Source organism: Pseudophryne corroboree (genome assembly GCF_028390025.1).
Source record: "Pseudophryne corroboree isolate aPseCor3 chromosome 3 unlocalized genomic scaffold, aPseCor3.hap2 SUPER_3_unloc_64, whole genome shotgun sequence".
Taxonomy (NCBI): domain Eukaryota; kingdom Metazoa; phylum Chordata; class Amphibia; order Anura; family Myobatrachidae; genus Pseudophryne; species Pseudophryne corroboree.
In genome coordinates this window covers 184763-202724 of record NW_026967557.1, presented here as the reverse complement: position 1 = coordinate 202724, position 17962 = coordinate 184763, and the positions used below count along the sequence as shown (strand labels likewise).

General features: G+C 44.5%; 1 protein-coding gene across 1 annotated transcript; it reads left to right on the top strand.

Moving 5' to 3' along the window:
- The first annotated feature begins 3662 nt into the window (after positions 1-3662).
- On the top strand, positions 3663-6189 carry LOC134984569 (gastrula zinc finger protein XlCGF17.1-like). The gene has a single exon (XM_063950126.1). It carries the CDS (start codon positions 3701-3703, stop codon positions 4754-4756), a length of 1056 nt encoding a protein of 351 aa, XP_063806196.1. The 5' UTR covers positions 3663-3700; the 3' UTR covers positions 4757-6189.
- The last annotated feature ends 11773 nt before the right edge of the window (positions 6190-17962 follow it).

Sequence of the window (17962 nt, the reverse complement as noted above, 5' to 3'; positions counted from 1 at the left end):
TGGACGATCTCCTCATAATGGCTATATTCAGAGCACAGTTGATGGAAAATATCAGCCTTCCAACACGACTATTCATGGATTATGGGTGGATTCTCAATCTGCAGAAATCTCACCTAGAACCTACGCAGAGGCTTCAGTTCCTGATAATGATACTGGACAAGGTGTCTCAGAAGGTGTTCCTTCCTATGGACAAGGCAAAGACAATTCAGACAATGGCATGTTCCATTTTGAAGCTGAACAAAATCTTGGCACATCTTTGCATACACTTACTGGGAAAGATGATAGCCTTCTACGACGCAATTCGGTACGGAAGATTCCATGCATGGCCATTCCAGCTGGATCTGCTGGACAAATGGTCTGGGTCACATCTGCACATACGCCAGTTGATATGCCTTTCACCAAATGCCAGGATTTCCCTCTTATGGTGGTTGCTGATCTCCCTCCTGGAGGGTCGACACTTCGGATGCGAGCCTCCATGGTTGAGGTGCAGTGACCCTAGAGGCTCTGTTCCAATGAAGGTGTTCTGATCAAGAGGCTTCCTTTCCGATAAATGTTTTGGAACTCTGATGACCTCTTTATGTCCTTCAGTATCAGGCCATACAGGTATGGTCGGAAAACGCACCAACTGTGGCGTACATAAACTGACAAGGAGTTCCAAACAGCAAAGCTCTAATGAGGGAAGTATCCCAGATACTCCTCTGGGTGATGGGGAACCCCAAGGCCATTTCTGCCATATTAATTCCGGGAGTAGAAAGTTGGGGAGCAGACTTCCTCAGTAGACACGATCTGCACCTGGGGGAATGGGGTATCTACCCGCAAGTGTTTCAGCAGATATTTCATCAGTGGGGCTACCCGCAAATCGACTCGGTTTCTCAGCTCACCAAGTAGCTTCTGCATTACTGTTCTGGGACGAGGGATCCATAGGCCACAGCAGCAGTGGACGCACTGGCGACACTGTGGATTTACCGCTTGGTGTACTTGTTCCCTCCAGTTCCTCTAATTCCAAGAGTTCTCAAAGGACTTAAAGGGACAGGATTCAGGCAATTCTGATTGCCCCAGACTAGCCCCGCAGGGCCTGGTATGTAGACATTCTAGCCATGGCAACGTTTGATGCAATGGATGTAGATTGGGAGGATTTTTGCAAGGAAAGAGATTCCGGGCAAGGTTATCTCGACTATGCTCCAAGCATATAGAAGAAATGTGTCTCTTGGTGTGAGGGTCAACAGTATTCTGCTGTGGATTTTCATCTGGGATGTTTCTTGCACTTCCTGCAGGCTGTTGTGGATGTGGGCCAATATAATTTTCAAACAACGAAACATCGATTGGGAACATCATGGCCATTGGACCATCGGAAACATTACAGCCTCCAGTTATACAGGGGGTTCTGGGGGTGGCTTGGGAGGGTTGATTTACACTCCCCAGTGCTGCCATTGTCTGCAGCTGCTGGAGGGGGGGGATCCTGCCGTGCTGACCAATCAGTAGGGGCAATCAGTGGGGGTGAGTGCAGGAAGGCAGAGGGACCTTCCGGCCCCTCTGACAGAATCAGCGGAGGGAAGTTTCTCTTCCCTGCCACTGCTAATACAGTTTATCTGACTGGTCGCATCCTGTGCTCCCAGGTCAGATAGAGGACTTGCAGGCATGGTCACATCTGATGCCACCATGCCAGGCAAGTGGTTAATTGCAGGTAACATAGAATGTATAGATCGTAGAGTAATAGGACCATCTAGAGTGTCTTAAGATGTCTTCAGCCATTACAGCTGGGCTGTGCGTCTGACAAGAAGAAGCAGATGATGTTGTAGTGGTCTCAGAAGGACCACCTGAATTCGAGGTACCAAAGAGATGGACAGGTCGGGCCGATTTGGTACCTTTTAACCTTTTTTGGAGGCATGGTAAGCCGGCTACAAAGAGACTGACCTCTCAGAGATAGGAAAATACTAATGATCTATAAATAAAAGGAGCAGTAGTACGCTGTCAGGAGGTTACATCAAGATGACTCAGTTCAAAATGACTTTCTTAGTCGGGGTGACAGGGGTATCCGAGCCAAAATTTCAAGTAAACATGATGTAATACAACTCAAATAACACAGCAATGAGCGAGAAATTCCACTAGAGGTCAGCGTGATCACAGACGCGAAGTACTCAGCACAGAGAGACACAAATGGCAAAATATATTCAGTGAATAAATCCACAAAATAATATACTGTGAGGTTGTAATCAGAGTGTAATGAGCTGTACTCAGACGATACTTGATACTAGGCTCTGCATGTAGACTGAGAGGAAGTAGATGATAATGATACCATATAAATACAAGGTAGTTTCACCTCCAGGCAAATACCTCAATGTAGTGTAGTGACACCGGTCCAGCCATAAGGACACTTATTTAGCAGCTTATATCAATTTTACACCTTATTGAAGGCAAAGCATGCGATGGCCGGGCACCAGGATCCAGAATGGCAGCCACCTCACTTCCCAATAACACCGCCAGGCTCCGGTGACTGTTGGCAGCCCGTTCTGTCCCCAGCAGTAGAAGAGCAAGTGCTCCCACCTGAGGCAAAAGCGCCTCCAAGTCAAGTGTCTGGAGCGTGCAGGAAAGACTGGGTGCACTTAGCCCCAGACTACAGCCCGTGGCTTCAGCGGCGTCACTAGGCTGCGGCAGTGAACAGTGCCCGGAGTGAGCAGAGCGAGTGGCTTTAGGGCAGTAGGAGTGGGGGACTTAATAGATTGGGTCTTGGTCCCAGCGGCGGCTGAGAGCTATCAGGTAGGGTAGATAAGAAGCCACTTAGTGAGGAGATCTCCAGAAAGCACGTCTGGATGGACTCAGGCCCCTCTTATTTATTATTTTATATACTAATAAGTGTGGTACATCCCTGCAAAGGCAGATCCAATCGCTTTCTCATCAGACTCTGCTGTCTTCCCTGCACTCTCACTCAGATGTTCACTACTGCCAGTAGCACACGTATGAGAAGCAGAAGTATGGCGGCAGCTGTATAGATCCTGATATGTAATTCTCTGTATCATACTTACCGTACGCACATCATCCTTATTACTAGTGAGAGAATAGAGGTAAGACACTGATGATGGGGGGTGTAACAGTGGATTAATATGGTGTATTGCATGTAAAGTACCTTGTACCACACCTACTCTGCTGTAGCAATATACCTTATATAAGGGTGAGTAACACATGTACAGGCTTACCAGCGTATGAGCACACACATAAAGGAATGCTACCTTACCGATGCTTCTAGGAGTAACGTTAGGAGACATTTCTCTGATCCATCAGCTTATATGACTGATGTTATTGTTCATCTAGAATCTCCAATTCATACGATATGTTCCCCATCCATTGTTTTACATTGGTGCTGACATAGGACTTGGCGAGTGACTACATCTCCATTTATACTTCATGGTTAGTTACCAGTACAAGAGAGAGATATATCTAAGTCTTATTAGAATATAACATTTGTTATTGTGAGTGTTCTCAGGAGGGTGGACACAATGATAGTCTGAGACACAATATTATAAAGCCTTCAGTAAAAGTTATGTTTTATTATACACACACATTTACAATTAAGTGTCCCAGAGAGTCGTCTTCTCCTATTGTTTACAAGATTAATATTGTTACAGAAAATGTCACATTTCCATAATGTGTTTTATTTCCAGCAGATGGACACACAAGCAGGAATATCTCAGAAGGACATCTAATGTTATCCCCGGATTGTGACATAAAAGATAATGACAGTAGACAGGATTCTCCAGGAGATAACCCCATTACCCCAATTATACATCTAGCTCTATCAGCTGATCCCTCTGATCCTGGGAAATGTTCTCCTGATCACTCTGATATTGGTGCATCTGTTCCAGCTCTGAGAGTAGATACAGTGTTTCCCTGTTCTATAGATGCCAAATGTTTTACACAGAACACAAAGCCTATTAACCCACAGGCAGGTGAGAGGCCACTGATATGTTCTGAGTGTGGGAAATGTTTTGCATACAAATCGTATCTTCTTAGACATCAGAGAATTCACACAGGTGAGAAGCCATTTTCTTGCTCTGAGTGCGGTAAATGTTTTGTCCAGAAATCACAACTTGTTACACACCAGCAAAGTCACACAGGTGAGAAGCCATTTCCATGTTATGAGTGTGGAAAATATTTTGCACAGAAATCACATCTTGTTATACATCAGAGAAGGCACACAGGTGAGAAGCCGTTTTCTTGCTCTGAGTGCAGGAAATGTTTTTCCCGGAAATCACAACTTGTTACACATCAGCGAAGTCACACAGGTGAGAATTCATTTCTATGTTCTGAGTGTGGGAAATGTTTTCCACACAAATCAGATCTTGTTACACATCAAAGAAGTCATACAGGTGAGAAGCCATTTCTATGTTCTGAGTGTGGGAATTCTTTTGCACACAAATCAGATCTTCTTAGTCATCAGAGAAGTCACACAGGTGAGAAGCCATTTCCATGTTCTGAGTGTGGGAAATATTTTGCACACAAATCAGATCTTCTTAGACATCACAGAAGTCACACAGGTGAGAAGCCATTTTCTTGCTCTGAGTGTGGGAAATGTTTTGCACACAAATCAGTACTTGTTAAACATCAGAGAAGTCACACAGGTGAGAAGCCATTTCCATGTTCTGAGTGTGGGAAATGTTTTACACTGAAATCACACCTTGTTACACATCAGAGACGTCACACAGGTGAGAGGCCATTTCCATACTCTGAGAAATATATTGGCTCTTGTTGCACAAAATAGTCATCACTCGGGTGAGGAACCATTTTAATCTTCTGGAGTATACTTATCATTGCCATGCATTGTTCTTCAAGGTTCTTTTCCTATCTCCTATGCTTTTTGCAATATACATGCTACCGCAGGGTGAAATAATCAGATGTCATGTCCTCATCTACCACTGGTATGCAGATGACCTGTCTTTTGCTTTGGGTACTGAGAACCCAGTACCAATCCTATATGGTTGTCTAGCTGAGCTCAAGGTGTGGATGATGCCAGTTGGATGTGACTCAGTCCTGGTGAAACAGGTCCTTATGATAGAAGCTCACCAACAAAGGGCAGGGCTACAGCTCACCTTTGCAAACCAACCAGACTTATGCTTGGGGTACAAAGTTACAAAATGTGGATCATGTGCAAAATCTTGGTGTCCTGAATGGTGGAGTGACACTTAGACATCCGGTATCAGCCACAATCAGATCCTCATCTAAGGAACATAGCCAGACTCCAGCACTTATTTCCCTCAGAATATCTACCTACAGTCATACATGTACTTGTATCATCACACATAGACTACTGCAATGTCCTCTACCTGGGTCTCCCAGCTGAAGAATTGCATCGGTTGTAGCATGTACAGAATACAGTAGCCAGGCTGTTACCCAACCAGCCCGTTCCTGCCACATAACACCCATTCTCTGCTCCCTTCACTGGCTGCCGGTAAGATGTTGACTATTACATAATCTTACTGACTCTCCCAGCCCTACATGACCATTGTCCATGGTACCAGAAGCACCTTCTGCCTCCTTACTGCCCTGCTTTCTTACTTCCACCTGCAGATGAAGGACTGTTACCAGCAGTACTAAGAATCCCCAAGCAGTGCCGAGATGTCAGAGGGGGAGACAGGGGGTGGAACTAGTGCTGTAGTGGGGGACGCAGGAGGTATTGTCTGTGGGTAATGTCCCCAAGCACCACTGAGGTGGCAGAGGGGGACACAGAGTGGCTGGCAGTAGTGAGGGGGAGACAGGACAGGTGGCAGTAGTGGGGGAGACAGCGAGGGTGGCAATAGTAGAGTGAGACAGTGAGGGTGGCAGTAGTGGGGGAGACAGAGCGGTAGCAGTAGTGGGGGGAGGACAGTGCAGGTGGCAGTAGTGAAAGGAGACAGGGTGGTGGCAGTAGGGGGCAGACAGTGCATGTGGCAGTAGTGTGGGGAGATGGTGGGTGGCAGTAGTGGAAGGAGACAGGGCGGCGGCAGTAGTGGGGGGAGACTGCAGGTGGCAGTAGTGGGAGACGGTGTGTGGCAGTAGTGGAAGGAGACAGGACGGCGGCAGTAGTGGGGGGAGACTGCAGGTGGCAGTAGTGGGAGACGGTGTGTGGCAGTAGCGGAAGGAGACAGGGCGGCGGCAGCAGTAATGTGGGGAGACTGCAGGTGGCAGTAGTGAAAGGAGACAGGGTGGTGGCAGTAGTAGAGGGAGACGGGGTGGGTGGCAGTAATGGGGGGGAGACAGGGCAGGTGGCAGTAGTGGGGGGAGACAGGGCAGGTGGCAGTAGTGGGAGACGGTGTGTGGCAGTAGTGGAAGGAGACAGGACGGCGGCAGTAGTGGGGGGAGACTGCAGGTGGCAGTAGTGGGAGACGGTGTGTGGCAGTAGCGGAAGGAGACAGGGCGGTGGCAGTAATGTGGGGAGACTGCAGGTGGCAGTAGTGAAAGGAGACAGGGTGGTGGCAGTAGTAGAGGGAGACGGGGTGGGTGGCAGTAATGGGGGGGAGACAGGGCGGGTGGCAGTAGTGGGGGGGAGACAGGGCAGGCGGCAGTAGTGGGGAGAGACAGGGTGGTGTCAGTACTGGGAGAAGACAGGGCGAGTGGCAGTAGTGGGAGAAGACAGGGTGGGTGGCAGTAGTGGGAGAAGACAGGGTGGGTGGCAGTAGTGGGAGGAGACAGGGCAGGTGGCAGTAGTGGGGGGAGACAGGGTGGGTGGCAGTAGTGGGGGGAGACAGGGCGGATGGCCGCAGTGCAGTACCAGGGGCTGCTGGAGGCAGTAAAGAGGTGTATGGGTCCCGCACAGAATCAGTTAATAATTAGACCTAATTATGATTATGTTTCCTTATTTCTAATTAATCCCTTGTATGTGTTACTGTTATTTGCTGTGTCAGCCTTTATGTGTGTTCTGTGTAATAATCCTGAAAGTAGTGCTGCTACCAATCTCTTATCATTTGTAGTAACTTGGAAAAGATGAGATACGAGGAGCACTCTGGAAGCTTATAGGGGGTAATCAGAGATGACCGCAGATGTGACATCACGCAGCCCCTGGAAAATGGTACCGGCCCGCCCGCATATAGATAGATAAAAATGTGTATTAAAGATATGAAATGAAGCTGTTTAAAACCAAAAGATTTCCTTTGAGTCTTTTTATGTGTCTGTATTATCTTATTTTCAGATAATTGTCGCTATTGTAATAGAAACAATTTCCTGTTAATGTGTCCCTTGTAGTGTTACTTTTGTATCTACATAATATCAGTGTTGCTGTGTATAAATATCCCGTCTGGTGTGTAAAGGTGAGGTACACACGCTGCCATTTTGGCTATGTCTGAGATTGACAGCTCATGTGAATAGTGGGGTGACATTACAGGAGGGGGGGTGTCATGGCTGGGTTAGGTTGTGCACCCGGACTAGTACTGGACACTGCATCTGGTCTTGAGCACTGTGGACAGAACTGGGCTGGCTTAAGAATTGGTCTGATTCAGGTGTGGCAGTCAGGCAGTATGAACTGTGATGGTAGGTGACCGGCTGTGGGTACTGGAACACTAATGGGAGCCACCAGTGCAATGTGTAGCCGGCTATCACCTATAGAGAGAGTCGCATGAGGACTGGTGAGTGACGGAATGCTGGGAGGAACAGCAATGCAAGAGAGGCTCGTGTCACTTGCTGGAACCAGTGTGTGAAGCTGGAAGAAGTCTATGGTAATGACTAGAAGAAGCTGAGGGCATCAGCAATAATTGTAGAGGCGGCTGAGGATGTCGGCAATGCTTGTAGAAAAAGCTTAAGATGTCAGCAACACTTGAAGATGTAGCCGAGGATGTCAGCTATACTTGTGGACGAAGCCGAGGATGTCGGCAATGCTTGTAGATGAAGCTGAGGACTTCAGCAACATGGGTTTCCGGATGCTGGGAAGCTGAGCTAGTGCAGCAGGGATTCCATATGTGTTACAGTGTCGGCACTGCTGCTTTCCCAGTAGCTTGTGATGCGGTGGTTCTGCAGAATGGATACTGCAATGTTGTAGACAGCAGTGGCAGGTTTTCCGGATACTATGGTGCGCTACTTTGCACAGCGTAGAACTGGAAGCTGGTAGGAACCAGCAGAATCTCTAATGCCGCTAGGGATATAGGACAGTCTCTCTGGATCCCTGGAGGACTTCCAGTGAGTCTGGAGATGCCAGGATGTAACGGCAGCGATAGCCCTTTAAATCATCCAGGGAGTCGGGCAGTGCGGGTGATGGTAACTTGCACTGAGTCTATTACCAGCAGGAGATTCTGGAGCTCACTCCAGGCTGAGAGACACCAAAGCACTGACAGCTTGTTAGTGCTCAGAGCTGGAACTTATACCCAGTGCTTGCAGCTGAGTGGATGAACGGCTCACATGACAGAGAGAGAATCTGGGTTGGCTCCTGGAGAATCAGCTGACTGGAGACTGTCATGGCACTGCCTATGGAGAGGGCCAGTGGAAACTGCATGCTGCGGCCTGGTCCAACGGTCACTAGAAGGGAGACGCTGGAGCACAATCATGGATACCGCAGCGAGCGGCAGGACACAGCGGAGACATGCTTGAATGAGGGATCGCGCCCAGGCTTATGGCGGAGGTAGACCAAGGCACGACTGGGGAGCGCTGGTAACCTCCATTTTGTGACAGGGGGTCTCTTTCTGTGTAACTAAATAGTGGCAGACATTTTATATCAGTGCATTAATGTGGAGTGGGGGCAGTAGCCTGTCAGGAAGCTGCAGTTACATCATGTGACTTCCTCTCATTTCCATATTCCCTTCTGGTGTGTGTGTGTGTGTGTGTGTATATATATATATATATATATATATATATATTTATTTTTATTTTTTTTAAATAAATGTCTGTTCAAATGTTCTGGGTGTTTTTTTTACTTGTAGGTGAATTAGTGTTCTTGTATTTAAAAAAACAACTTACCTGACTCTTGCCTGGAAATGTCCATGTATGAAGGTATAGGAGATACCTGCTGCAGTCACTTCTACTTACATTTGGGAGGTACGGTTGTTTTTGGGGAATCAGCAGCAAATATTAAATGATACATTGGCTCCATAATGTCTCGCTGACCCTCTGATTTTTACAAAAATATGTTACACAAAATGACATTTGCATTAACAACCATTAATTAAACAAGAAAAACACGACGCAATAATTTTTATCTTCAAAAAACTTTATATATAAAAAAAATAGAAGAAAATCATCAATTCTGGTCTGGATTGAGAAATTCAGGTTATTTCTAATACATATTTAAAATGCCAGTGTTAATATACGCTGCGGACGCAAGGCGCATCTTATTATCATATACGATAAAAGTGCGCTGTACGTCGCAAACACTACATCCCTTAAGAGAAAACAAGCACTCGCACACATTTTCTGAGTTCCAACGCTCAGTGATGTATATATTTGATATTCATAGGGTATGCATACAATATAGCACATGTACAGTATATATATGGTTACTAAGTAACAATTACACAGGAAGCAGATAGTTACAAAAGAATCCATTACAGCCAGCATACATACAAACATTACCCTTTCCCATAGAACATTTCCTCCATCTCTCCCTCTTTCTCTTCCTCTCAGCAAGCAAAAACAACTATGTCCTAGAAACTGCATATATCAAAACTGTTGGAGTTAACAGGTTGTTGGTTTCAGACTCCTTCCATTGGTACAGGAGAGGGAGGTCTCTCATCCATGATGTGTGTTCATATGCAAGCAACGTCCAGCCTTGAATCAGACATCATAGGAATTGGTCACTGGGATCCTGCCCACATGCTTTCTTTGGAATGTCATTTTGTTCTCATTAGAATTGTGGCTTCATATTCCTACACTTGGTCATAACCCATTGTTGCAGTGTGCTATAATCTAACCACATCTATCAAATTAACACACTCCCCTGATTATGTTGACACCACGCATGACATGTTTATCTTGTTCCGTTCCATTAATACATATATATGATGTTATAACTCTTTTATATAATTTAATACACTATAATGTCTAGTGCTTGACATGTTTAATTTATGTGTTGTATGAAATATGTGTTGAATATATCTTTGTGGCTTGTCTGTGTGAATGCGTATGCTACCATATATATCGCTGTACTAGCTGCGTGTATTCACACGTACAGCGACCCATCAAAGTGGAGTTTGTATGTGGTGTGTATGTAATATTTTTGACTTCGACAGTCCACCCTTTGACAGTAGACAATAACTCACACTAAACATAATTACAAAAAAAATATCAAACACATAATCGGTGACCTAGACACACGTATGCATTCTTTTCACAAATCAGACATTGACTATATTTGGAAAAGACAGGGAGGAGGACGGGACATCCATTATATGCACTCGGCGGTCATGGGACCGCTGGTTGGGTGTGGGATGACATTCAACCTATAGAGTGTGCTGGGACAGTGCTATGGCCTATGATGTCTGATTTGAATGAACGTTGCACACATACATCTACCTACATCTTTGTACACGGATGTTCAGATTCGATAGAGGTTTTGCTGGGTAGAGGGAGAAAACACAAACAAATCGCGAAAGAGACATATGAAATTTTCATGGTATATATTCCTTTCACTCCCTGAACATTGTTTTCATTTCTGGAACATATGCCAGGCCTGTTTCATCATTGAACAAGGGTTATTATTTCAGGTAATATTCTTCCTAGATAACATAAACCTTCAGAGTTTGGGGAGAGCCAGACATAAACCTTTCTTCTACATATATTAATGAGCTCTTTATCTGCTATGTGTGAATAGCCATTGTCTGATTGTTCCTGATTACCTCCCAATTTCCTGATTTCCTGAAACTGGTGAGATTTAAACATACCAAGGATTTATCTATGGTACTGGTGGATCTGAAAACTAGGGGGTCTAGTTATATTATATTCCTTGTCCACCGGTCCCCCTTCCCCCCTCTTTTTGTGTAATTCAAGTACCTCAACTTACTCTAAAGGATATGGCACTAATCCTGCATTATTTGGTCTTAGTTTAAGACCTTACCCACTAGTGAGTATTAATCACTCAAGGGATGTCTGTCAAATGCTGCCTTATTGCTAGACTGACATCCCTGGATGCACTCATCTTCAATCATAGGGTCACAATAACTACAAAATTCAGTATTCCTTAGACAATAGCCTATCACATTACCTCTGAACTCCGTAACTACTAGACCTTTGATTTCTCTGGCTTTAACAAAGTGATAGGCTGATCCTGAGATCCTATAAAGACATCACTTCCTTCTCCAGAACCAGTTCCAGTCCCACACTCGACTCCTCATGAAAACAAAAATAGAATGTCCTAAAAAAAAAGTTTGTCAACAGGAAAAAAAAAGGAAGAACAAAACAAATCTTGCCCATAGTAAATCCATTACAACAACTGGTCTTTCTGTAATCCTTTAGTACACTCAAGTAGTGTTCAACAGTGCTGCCTCTTCACGGAACAGACTCTCGGGTGATACTTCTGCGATCTCACTCCCTTTACGAGTTCCTTCCGGACTACCGACTTTCCTGCAATGGGAATCATGGACCTAAGTCTCTCAGCTACTTTCGCTGGGATCGTGCTGTCAATAAAACTTGGTACGGTCCTTCCCACCTGTCTATTAGGCAACCTGGAGAGAAGTAAGGTTGCCACAGACCTTATTTGTAATGTTATAGGAAAAATGTTACTCCCAGCGCTTGTTCGATATCACACATATAGCTTGTAGGTTGTAAAATAAATTTTTGTTTTTATTCAAAATTTATACAGAAAGTCATAAATATACAGGTTGAGTATCCCATATCCATATATTCCGAAATACGGAATATTCCGAAATACAGACTTTTTTGAGTGAGAGTGAGATAGTGAAACCTATGTTTTTTTATGTTTAATGTACACAAACTTTGCTTAATACACAAAGTTATTAAAAATATTGTATTAAATGACCTTCAGTCTGTGTGAATAGGGTGTATATGAAACATAAATGAATTGTGTGAATGTAGACTCACTTTGTTTAATGCACAAAGTTCTAAAACATATTGGCTAAAATGATCTTCAGGCTGTGAGTATAAGGTGTATATGTAACATAAATGCATTCTGTGCTTAGATTTAGGTCCCATCACCATGATATCTTATTATGGTATGCAATTATTCCAAAATACGGAAAAATCCCATATCCAATATACCTCTGGTCCCAAGCATTTTGGATAAGGGAGACTCAACCTGTATATAGTAATAATATATATATATGTAAGGCTTATAAAAAATTTTGAAATACCGGTATATACTAATAACACAAACAAAAACACATAAACAAGACAGAAATAGGACAAAAATAAGAATAAGAAAGACTTAGAGTTTAGTGAAAATAGAAAAGTACCAGATGGAGAAAAATTCTTAAGGATGTTTTGCATAAAAAACGGGTAGACACGCTGTTAAGCGTTTTACTCTATCCAATATGTATGTGCACAGTAAGTTGCTTTTAGGCATTCAGAATTGTTTATGAAAAGCAGTATGGGTGGTAATAGTCCTGGAGAATGTAACAATGTTGCTGCTAAGTTTCCGTCAAGTAGGATTTTAAGATGGATACAGTGTATCAGTTCAAGTCTGTATCGTTACTGTATCGTTACTAACAGTCTCTGAGATTTGAAAGTGCTGCTGCGCTCGTCCCGGGGACGAAAGAGAAATTTGTGTGTATCCTGACGAAGCCTGAGATCACAGGTGAAACGCGTTCATTGGCCACGGGTCCGGACACTGACACTGTCCTCCTGCGGCAAAAGCTCCATTCAGTCTGCTGGCAGACAACAACGGACTACGTCCTTATACCAGTGCCCGCTTACACGCCGCTGAGGGGAGCCTCAGGCTGAACACAGAAGACCGCCCGGACGGGTGCATGCAAACACACCGGCACGCTACAAGCAGCGGCATCCAGCAGGACACGGAGGATCCCCTGGACGAGTGCAGCAGCGCTTTCAAATCTCAGAGACTGTGAGTAACGATACAGTAACGATACAGACTTGAACCTGACCCTGTTACCACGGACCGGAAGTACGGGTTTCTGTGGTAACAGGGACGCGGCTAGACGCGGAAGTCACACACACAGACGGGTTACCAGGACAACAAGGGAAGTGACGCACAGGTCCAGCAGAGGACCACGGAACTTTAGGTGATTAATGTATAGGGTCCAGCTGGACCTGCTGGACAATGATTGGTGGATCGTTTTGTTAAATATCCGGAGTTAGAAGGAGAGTGACATTGCACTATTTGCACCTTGAAAAAGACCCCAGCCCGGGGTGGAAACGCGTTGGTGAGATCCAGGGAAGCGTTTACAGGTCTGCAGTGGAGTGGAGACGCGGTTATAACATCATTGGACCGAATACTGGGGGAAATCCGGAATCCCTGCAGTTAAATCTCTATGCCCATTTAGAACTGTTTAACCACAGTTCTGGAACATCTGGTAATTATCCACTGCACCTATTAACACTCCAGGATTTGTGCTATTCACTATAATTGTTTTACTTGTTTATGTTGTGTATAATAAAAGGGTGTTATGCTATATACATCTTTTTTTATTCACATGATCTACTATGAGGACGAATAGATAAGGAATACATCAGACCTTGATCATCTAAACACAAGCGCTGGTTAAGTTTTCTCTCCATTTTATACGTATATTTGATGACACAGAGGTAGCTACAGCCGTGGCCTACCGTACTGCGTCTGCTAGTATAGATAATATAATAAATATATTACTACTGTAGGTATATAATATAATGGCGGACCTGGTGGACACTGTCAGCAGACTGCTAAACTACTAGCATGAAGAAGATAGAAAAAAAAACCCCACCACAGGTAGGTATACAATTATGGACGAGTGACGACACAGAGGTAGCTACAGTCGTGGACTACCGTACTGCGTCTGCTATTATAGATAATATAATAAATATATTACTACTGTAGGTATATAATATAATGACGGACCTGGTGGACACTGTCAGCAGACTGCTAAACTACTAGTATGAAGAAGATAAAAAAAAAAACCCCACCACAGGTAGGTATACAATTATGGACGAGTGACGACACAGAGGTAGCTACAGTCGTGGACTACCGTACTGCGTCTGCTATTGTAGATAATATAATAAATATATTACTACTGTAGGTATATAATATAATGACGGACCTGGTGGACACTGTCAGCAGACTGCTAAACTACTAGTATGAAGAAGATAGAAAAAAAAAACCCACCACAGGTAGGTATACAATTATGGACGAGCACTGACGACACAGAGGTAGCTACAGCCGTGGACTACCGTACTGTGTCTGCTAGTATAGAGATGATAATGATATAAAAAATATATATATATATCACTACTGTAGGTATATATAATATAATGACGGACCTGCTGGACACTGTCAGCAGACTGCTAAACTAACTAGTACTAGACTAGTATGAATGAAGATAGAAAAAAGAAAACACCACACAGGTAGAGGTATATTATTTACAATATTGGCCGAGCACTAGTAGTCACGACACAGAGGTAGCACTAGCTACAGACGTGGACTACCGTACTGCGTCTGCTAATTTAGAGATGATAAAGATGATAGAGATGAAAAAAAATATATAACACTACTGTAGGTAAATATTTATATAATATAATGAATGACGGACCTGCTGGACACTGTCAGCAGAATGCGTTTATAGAATATTAAAAAAAAATCCACAGGAGTGTTTAACTTTTTCAGGCAGACAATATACTGGTGGTCACACTGGCAGCAAAAGTGTGCACTGTACTCCTGCTATAACTGCTCCCCAGTCTCCCCCACAATTAAGCTGTGTGAGCAGTGAGCACTCAGCACAGTCAGATATACATAGATAGATATATCATGCAACACACTGAGGCTGAGCACAGTCAGATATGGTATGGAGCATTTTTTTCAGGCAGAGAACGGGGAAAAAAACTAGCAAAACTCTGCACTGACTGTACTCCTCCTAACAGCTGCTCCCCAATCCTCCCCACAATAAGCTAAGCAGTAGCAAATAGCAATCAGATCAACTAACTAACTAAACGGAGAGGACGCCAGCCACGTCCTCTCCCTATCAATCTCAATGCACGTGTGAAAATGGCGGCGACGCGCGGCTCCTTATATAGAATCCGAGTCTCGCGAGAATCCGACAGCGGGATGATGACGTTCGGTCGCGCTCGGGTTAACCGAGCAAGGCGGGAGGATCCGAGTCTGCTCGGACCCGTGCAAAAAAGGCTGAAGTTCGGGGGGGTTCGGATTCCGAGGAACCAAACCTGCTCATCTCTATGTATAATAGGATGATGTCAAAGTCAAAAATATTACATAGAGATAACATACAGACTCCACACATTATGAGTCGTTATGCTTGCAAATACGCGCAGTGAGCACAGCAAAATATGGTAACACGCATTTACACAGACATGCCACAAAGATATATTCAACACATATTTCATACAGCACATACATTGAACATACCAAGCACCAGACATCATAAAGTTTTAAATTATATAATGGAATATAACGTCATGTATGTGTATCATTGGAGCGGAGCAAGATGGACATGTCGTGCTTTGTGTCAAAGTAACCAGATTAATGTGTAGATTCATTTGATGCCTGTTACTAAGTTGTAGCACATTGCCATGAGTAGATATGATTGAATGTATGAATATTAAGCCACAATTCAACTGACGACAAAGGACATTCCATTTAAAGCATGTGGACAGGAAACTTAGGCCAGCCCTTTTGATGTCTTCAAGGCTTGCATATGAACTGACCAATGACTCATCATGAATGAGAAAGTTCCCTCCCCTAGACTAAGAACAAGAGACCTGTGCACACCCCCAACTCTCAGTGTATTGCTGATCACACCACAGCAGGCTGCCCTTTTTGTCCCAGATGATGGTGGTGATGCTGTCTGTCCAGTGGCTGCATGATTTTACTGAGAGAGAGTGATATGGAGTGGAGAGTGTATTTGAGCAAAATATGGTAATCGTATTGCTGGCCGTGTCTGTATTTGAATTAGTTTGTAATAACTGCTTACTGTGTAAATTGTAACCATGTAACTATATATATATACTGTACATTGTGATATATTGAATACATATCCTTTTAATAACAAATATATACATCAATGAGCTTTGGAACTCAGATAATGTGTGGGTGTATTGTTTTCTCTTATGGCATGCAGTGCTTTTTGCGATATATAGCGCACATTCATAGCACATGGTAATAAGATGCGCAGGCGTCCACAGTATATAATAGAGCTGGCATTTTAAAATAAGATTTTACTTACCGATAAATCTATTTCTCGTAGTCCGTAGTGGATGCTGGGACTCCGTAAGGACCATGGGACTCCGTAAGGACCATGGGGATATAGCGGCTCCGCAGGAGACAGGGCACAATAATAAAAGCTTTAGGATCAGGTGGTGTGCACTGGCTCCTCCCCCTATGACCCTCCTCCAAGCCTCAGTTAGGATACTGTGCCCGGACGAGCGTGCATAATAAGGAAGGATATTGAATCCCGGGTAAGACTCATACCAGCCACACCAATCACACCGTACAACCTGTGATCTGAACCCAGTTAACAGCATGATAACAGAGGAGCCTCTGAAAAGATGGCTCACAACAATAATAACCCGATTTTTGTAACAATAACTATGTACAAGTATTGCAGACAATCTGCACTTGGGATGGGCGCCCAGCATCCACTACGGACTACGAGAAATAGATTTATCGGTAAGTAAAATCTTATTTTCTCTGACGTCCTAGTGGATGCTGGGACTCCGTAAGGACCATGGGGATTATACCAAAGCTCCCAAACGGGCGGGAGAGTGCGGATGACTCTGCAGCACCGAATGAGAGAACTCCATGTCCTCCTTAGCCAGGGTATCAAATTTGTAGAATTTAGCAAACGTGTTTGCCCCTGACCAAGTAACTGCTCGGCAAAGTTGTAAAGCCGAGACCCCTCGGGCAGTCGCCCAAGATGAGCCCCCTTCCTTTTGGAATGGGCTTTTACAGATTTTGGCTGTGGCAGGCCTGCCACAGAATGTGTAAACTGAATTGTATTACAAATCCAGCAAGCAATCGTCTGCTTAGAAGCAGGAGCACCCATCTTGTTGGGTGCATACAGGCTAAACAGCGAGTCAGATTTTTTGACTCCAGCCGACCTGGAAACATATTTTTCAGGGCCCTGACAACGTCAAGTAACTTGGAGTCCTCCAAGTCCCTAGTACCCGCAAGTACCACAATAGGTTGGTTCATGTGAAAAACAGAAAACACCTTAAGGAGAAATTGAGGACGAGTCCACAATTCTGCCCTGTCAGAATGAAAAATTAAGTAAGGGCTTTATATATGATAAAGCCGCCAATTCTGACACACGCCTGGCTGAAGCCAGGGCTAATAAAATATCTCACATGGAAGGTGACGATGCTAAGTCCACAGTGGTGAGTGGTTCAAACCAATGTGACTTTAGGAAACTCAAAACAACACTGAGATCCCAAGGTGCCACTGGGGCACAAAAGGAGGCTGTATATGCAGTACCCCTTTTACAAACATCTGAACGTCAGGCACTAAAGCCAGTTCTTTCTGGAAGAAATTCGACAGGGCCGAAATTTGAACCTTACTGGACCCTAATTTTAGGCCCATAGACAGTCCTGTTTTCAGGAAATGTAGGAAACGACCCAGTTGGAATTCCTCTGTAGGGGCCTTCTTGGCCTCACACCACGCAACATATCTTCGCCAAATGCGGTGAAAATGTTTTGCGGTTACATCCTTCCTGTCTTCGACCAGGGTAGGGATGACTTCATCTGGAATGCCCTTTCAGGATCCGGCGTTCAACCGCCATGCCGTCAAACGCGGCCGCGGTAAGTCTTGGAACAGACAAGGCCCCTGCTGGAGCAGGTCCTTTCTTAAAGGTAGAGGCCACGGGTCTTCCGTGAACATCTCTTGAAGTTTCGGGTA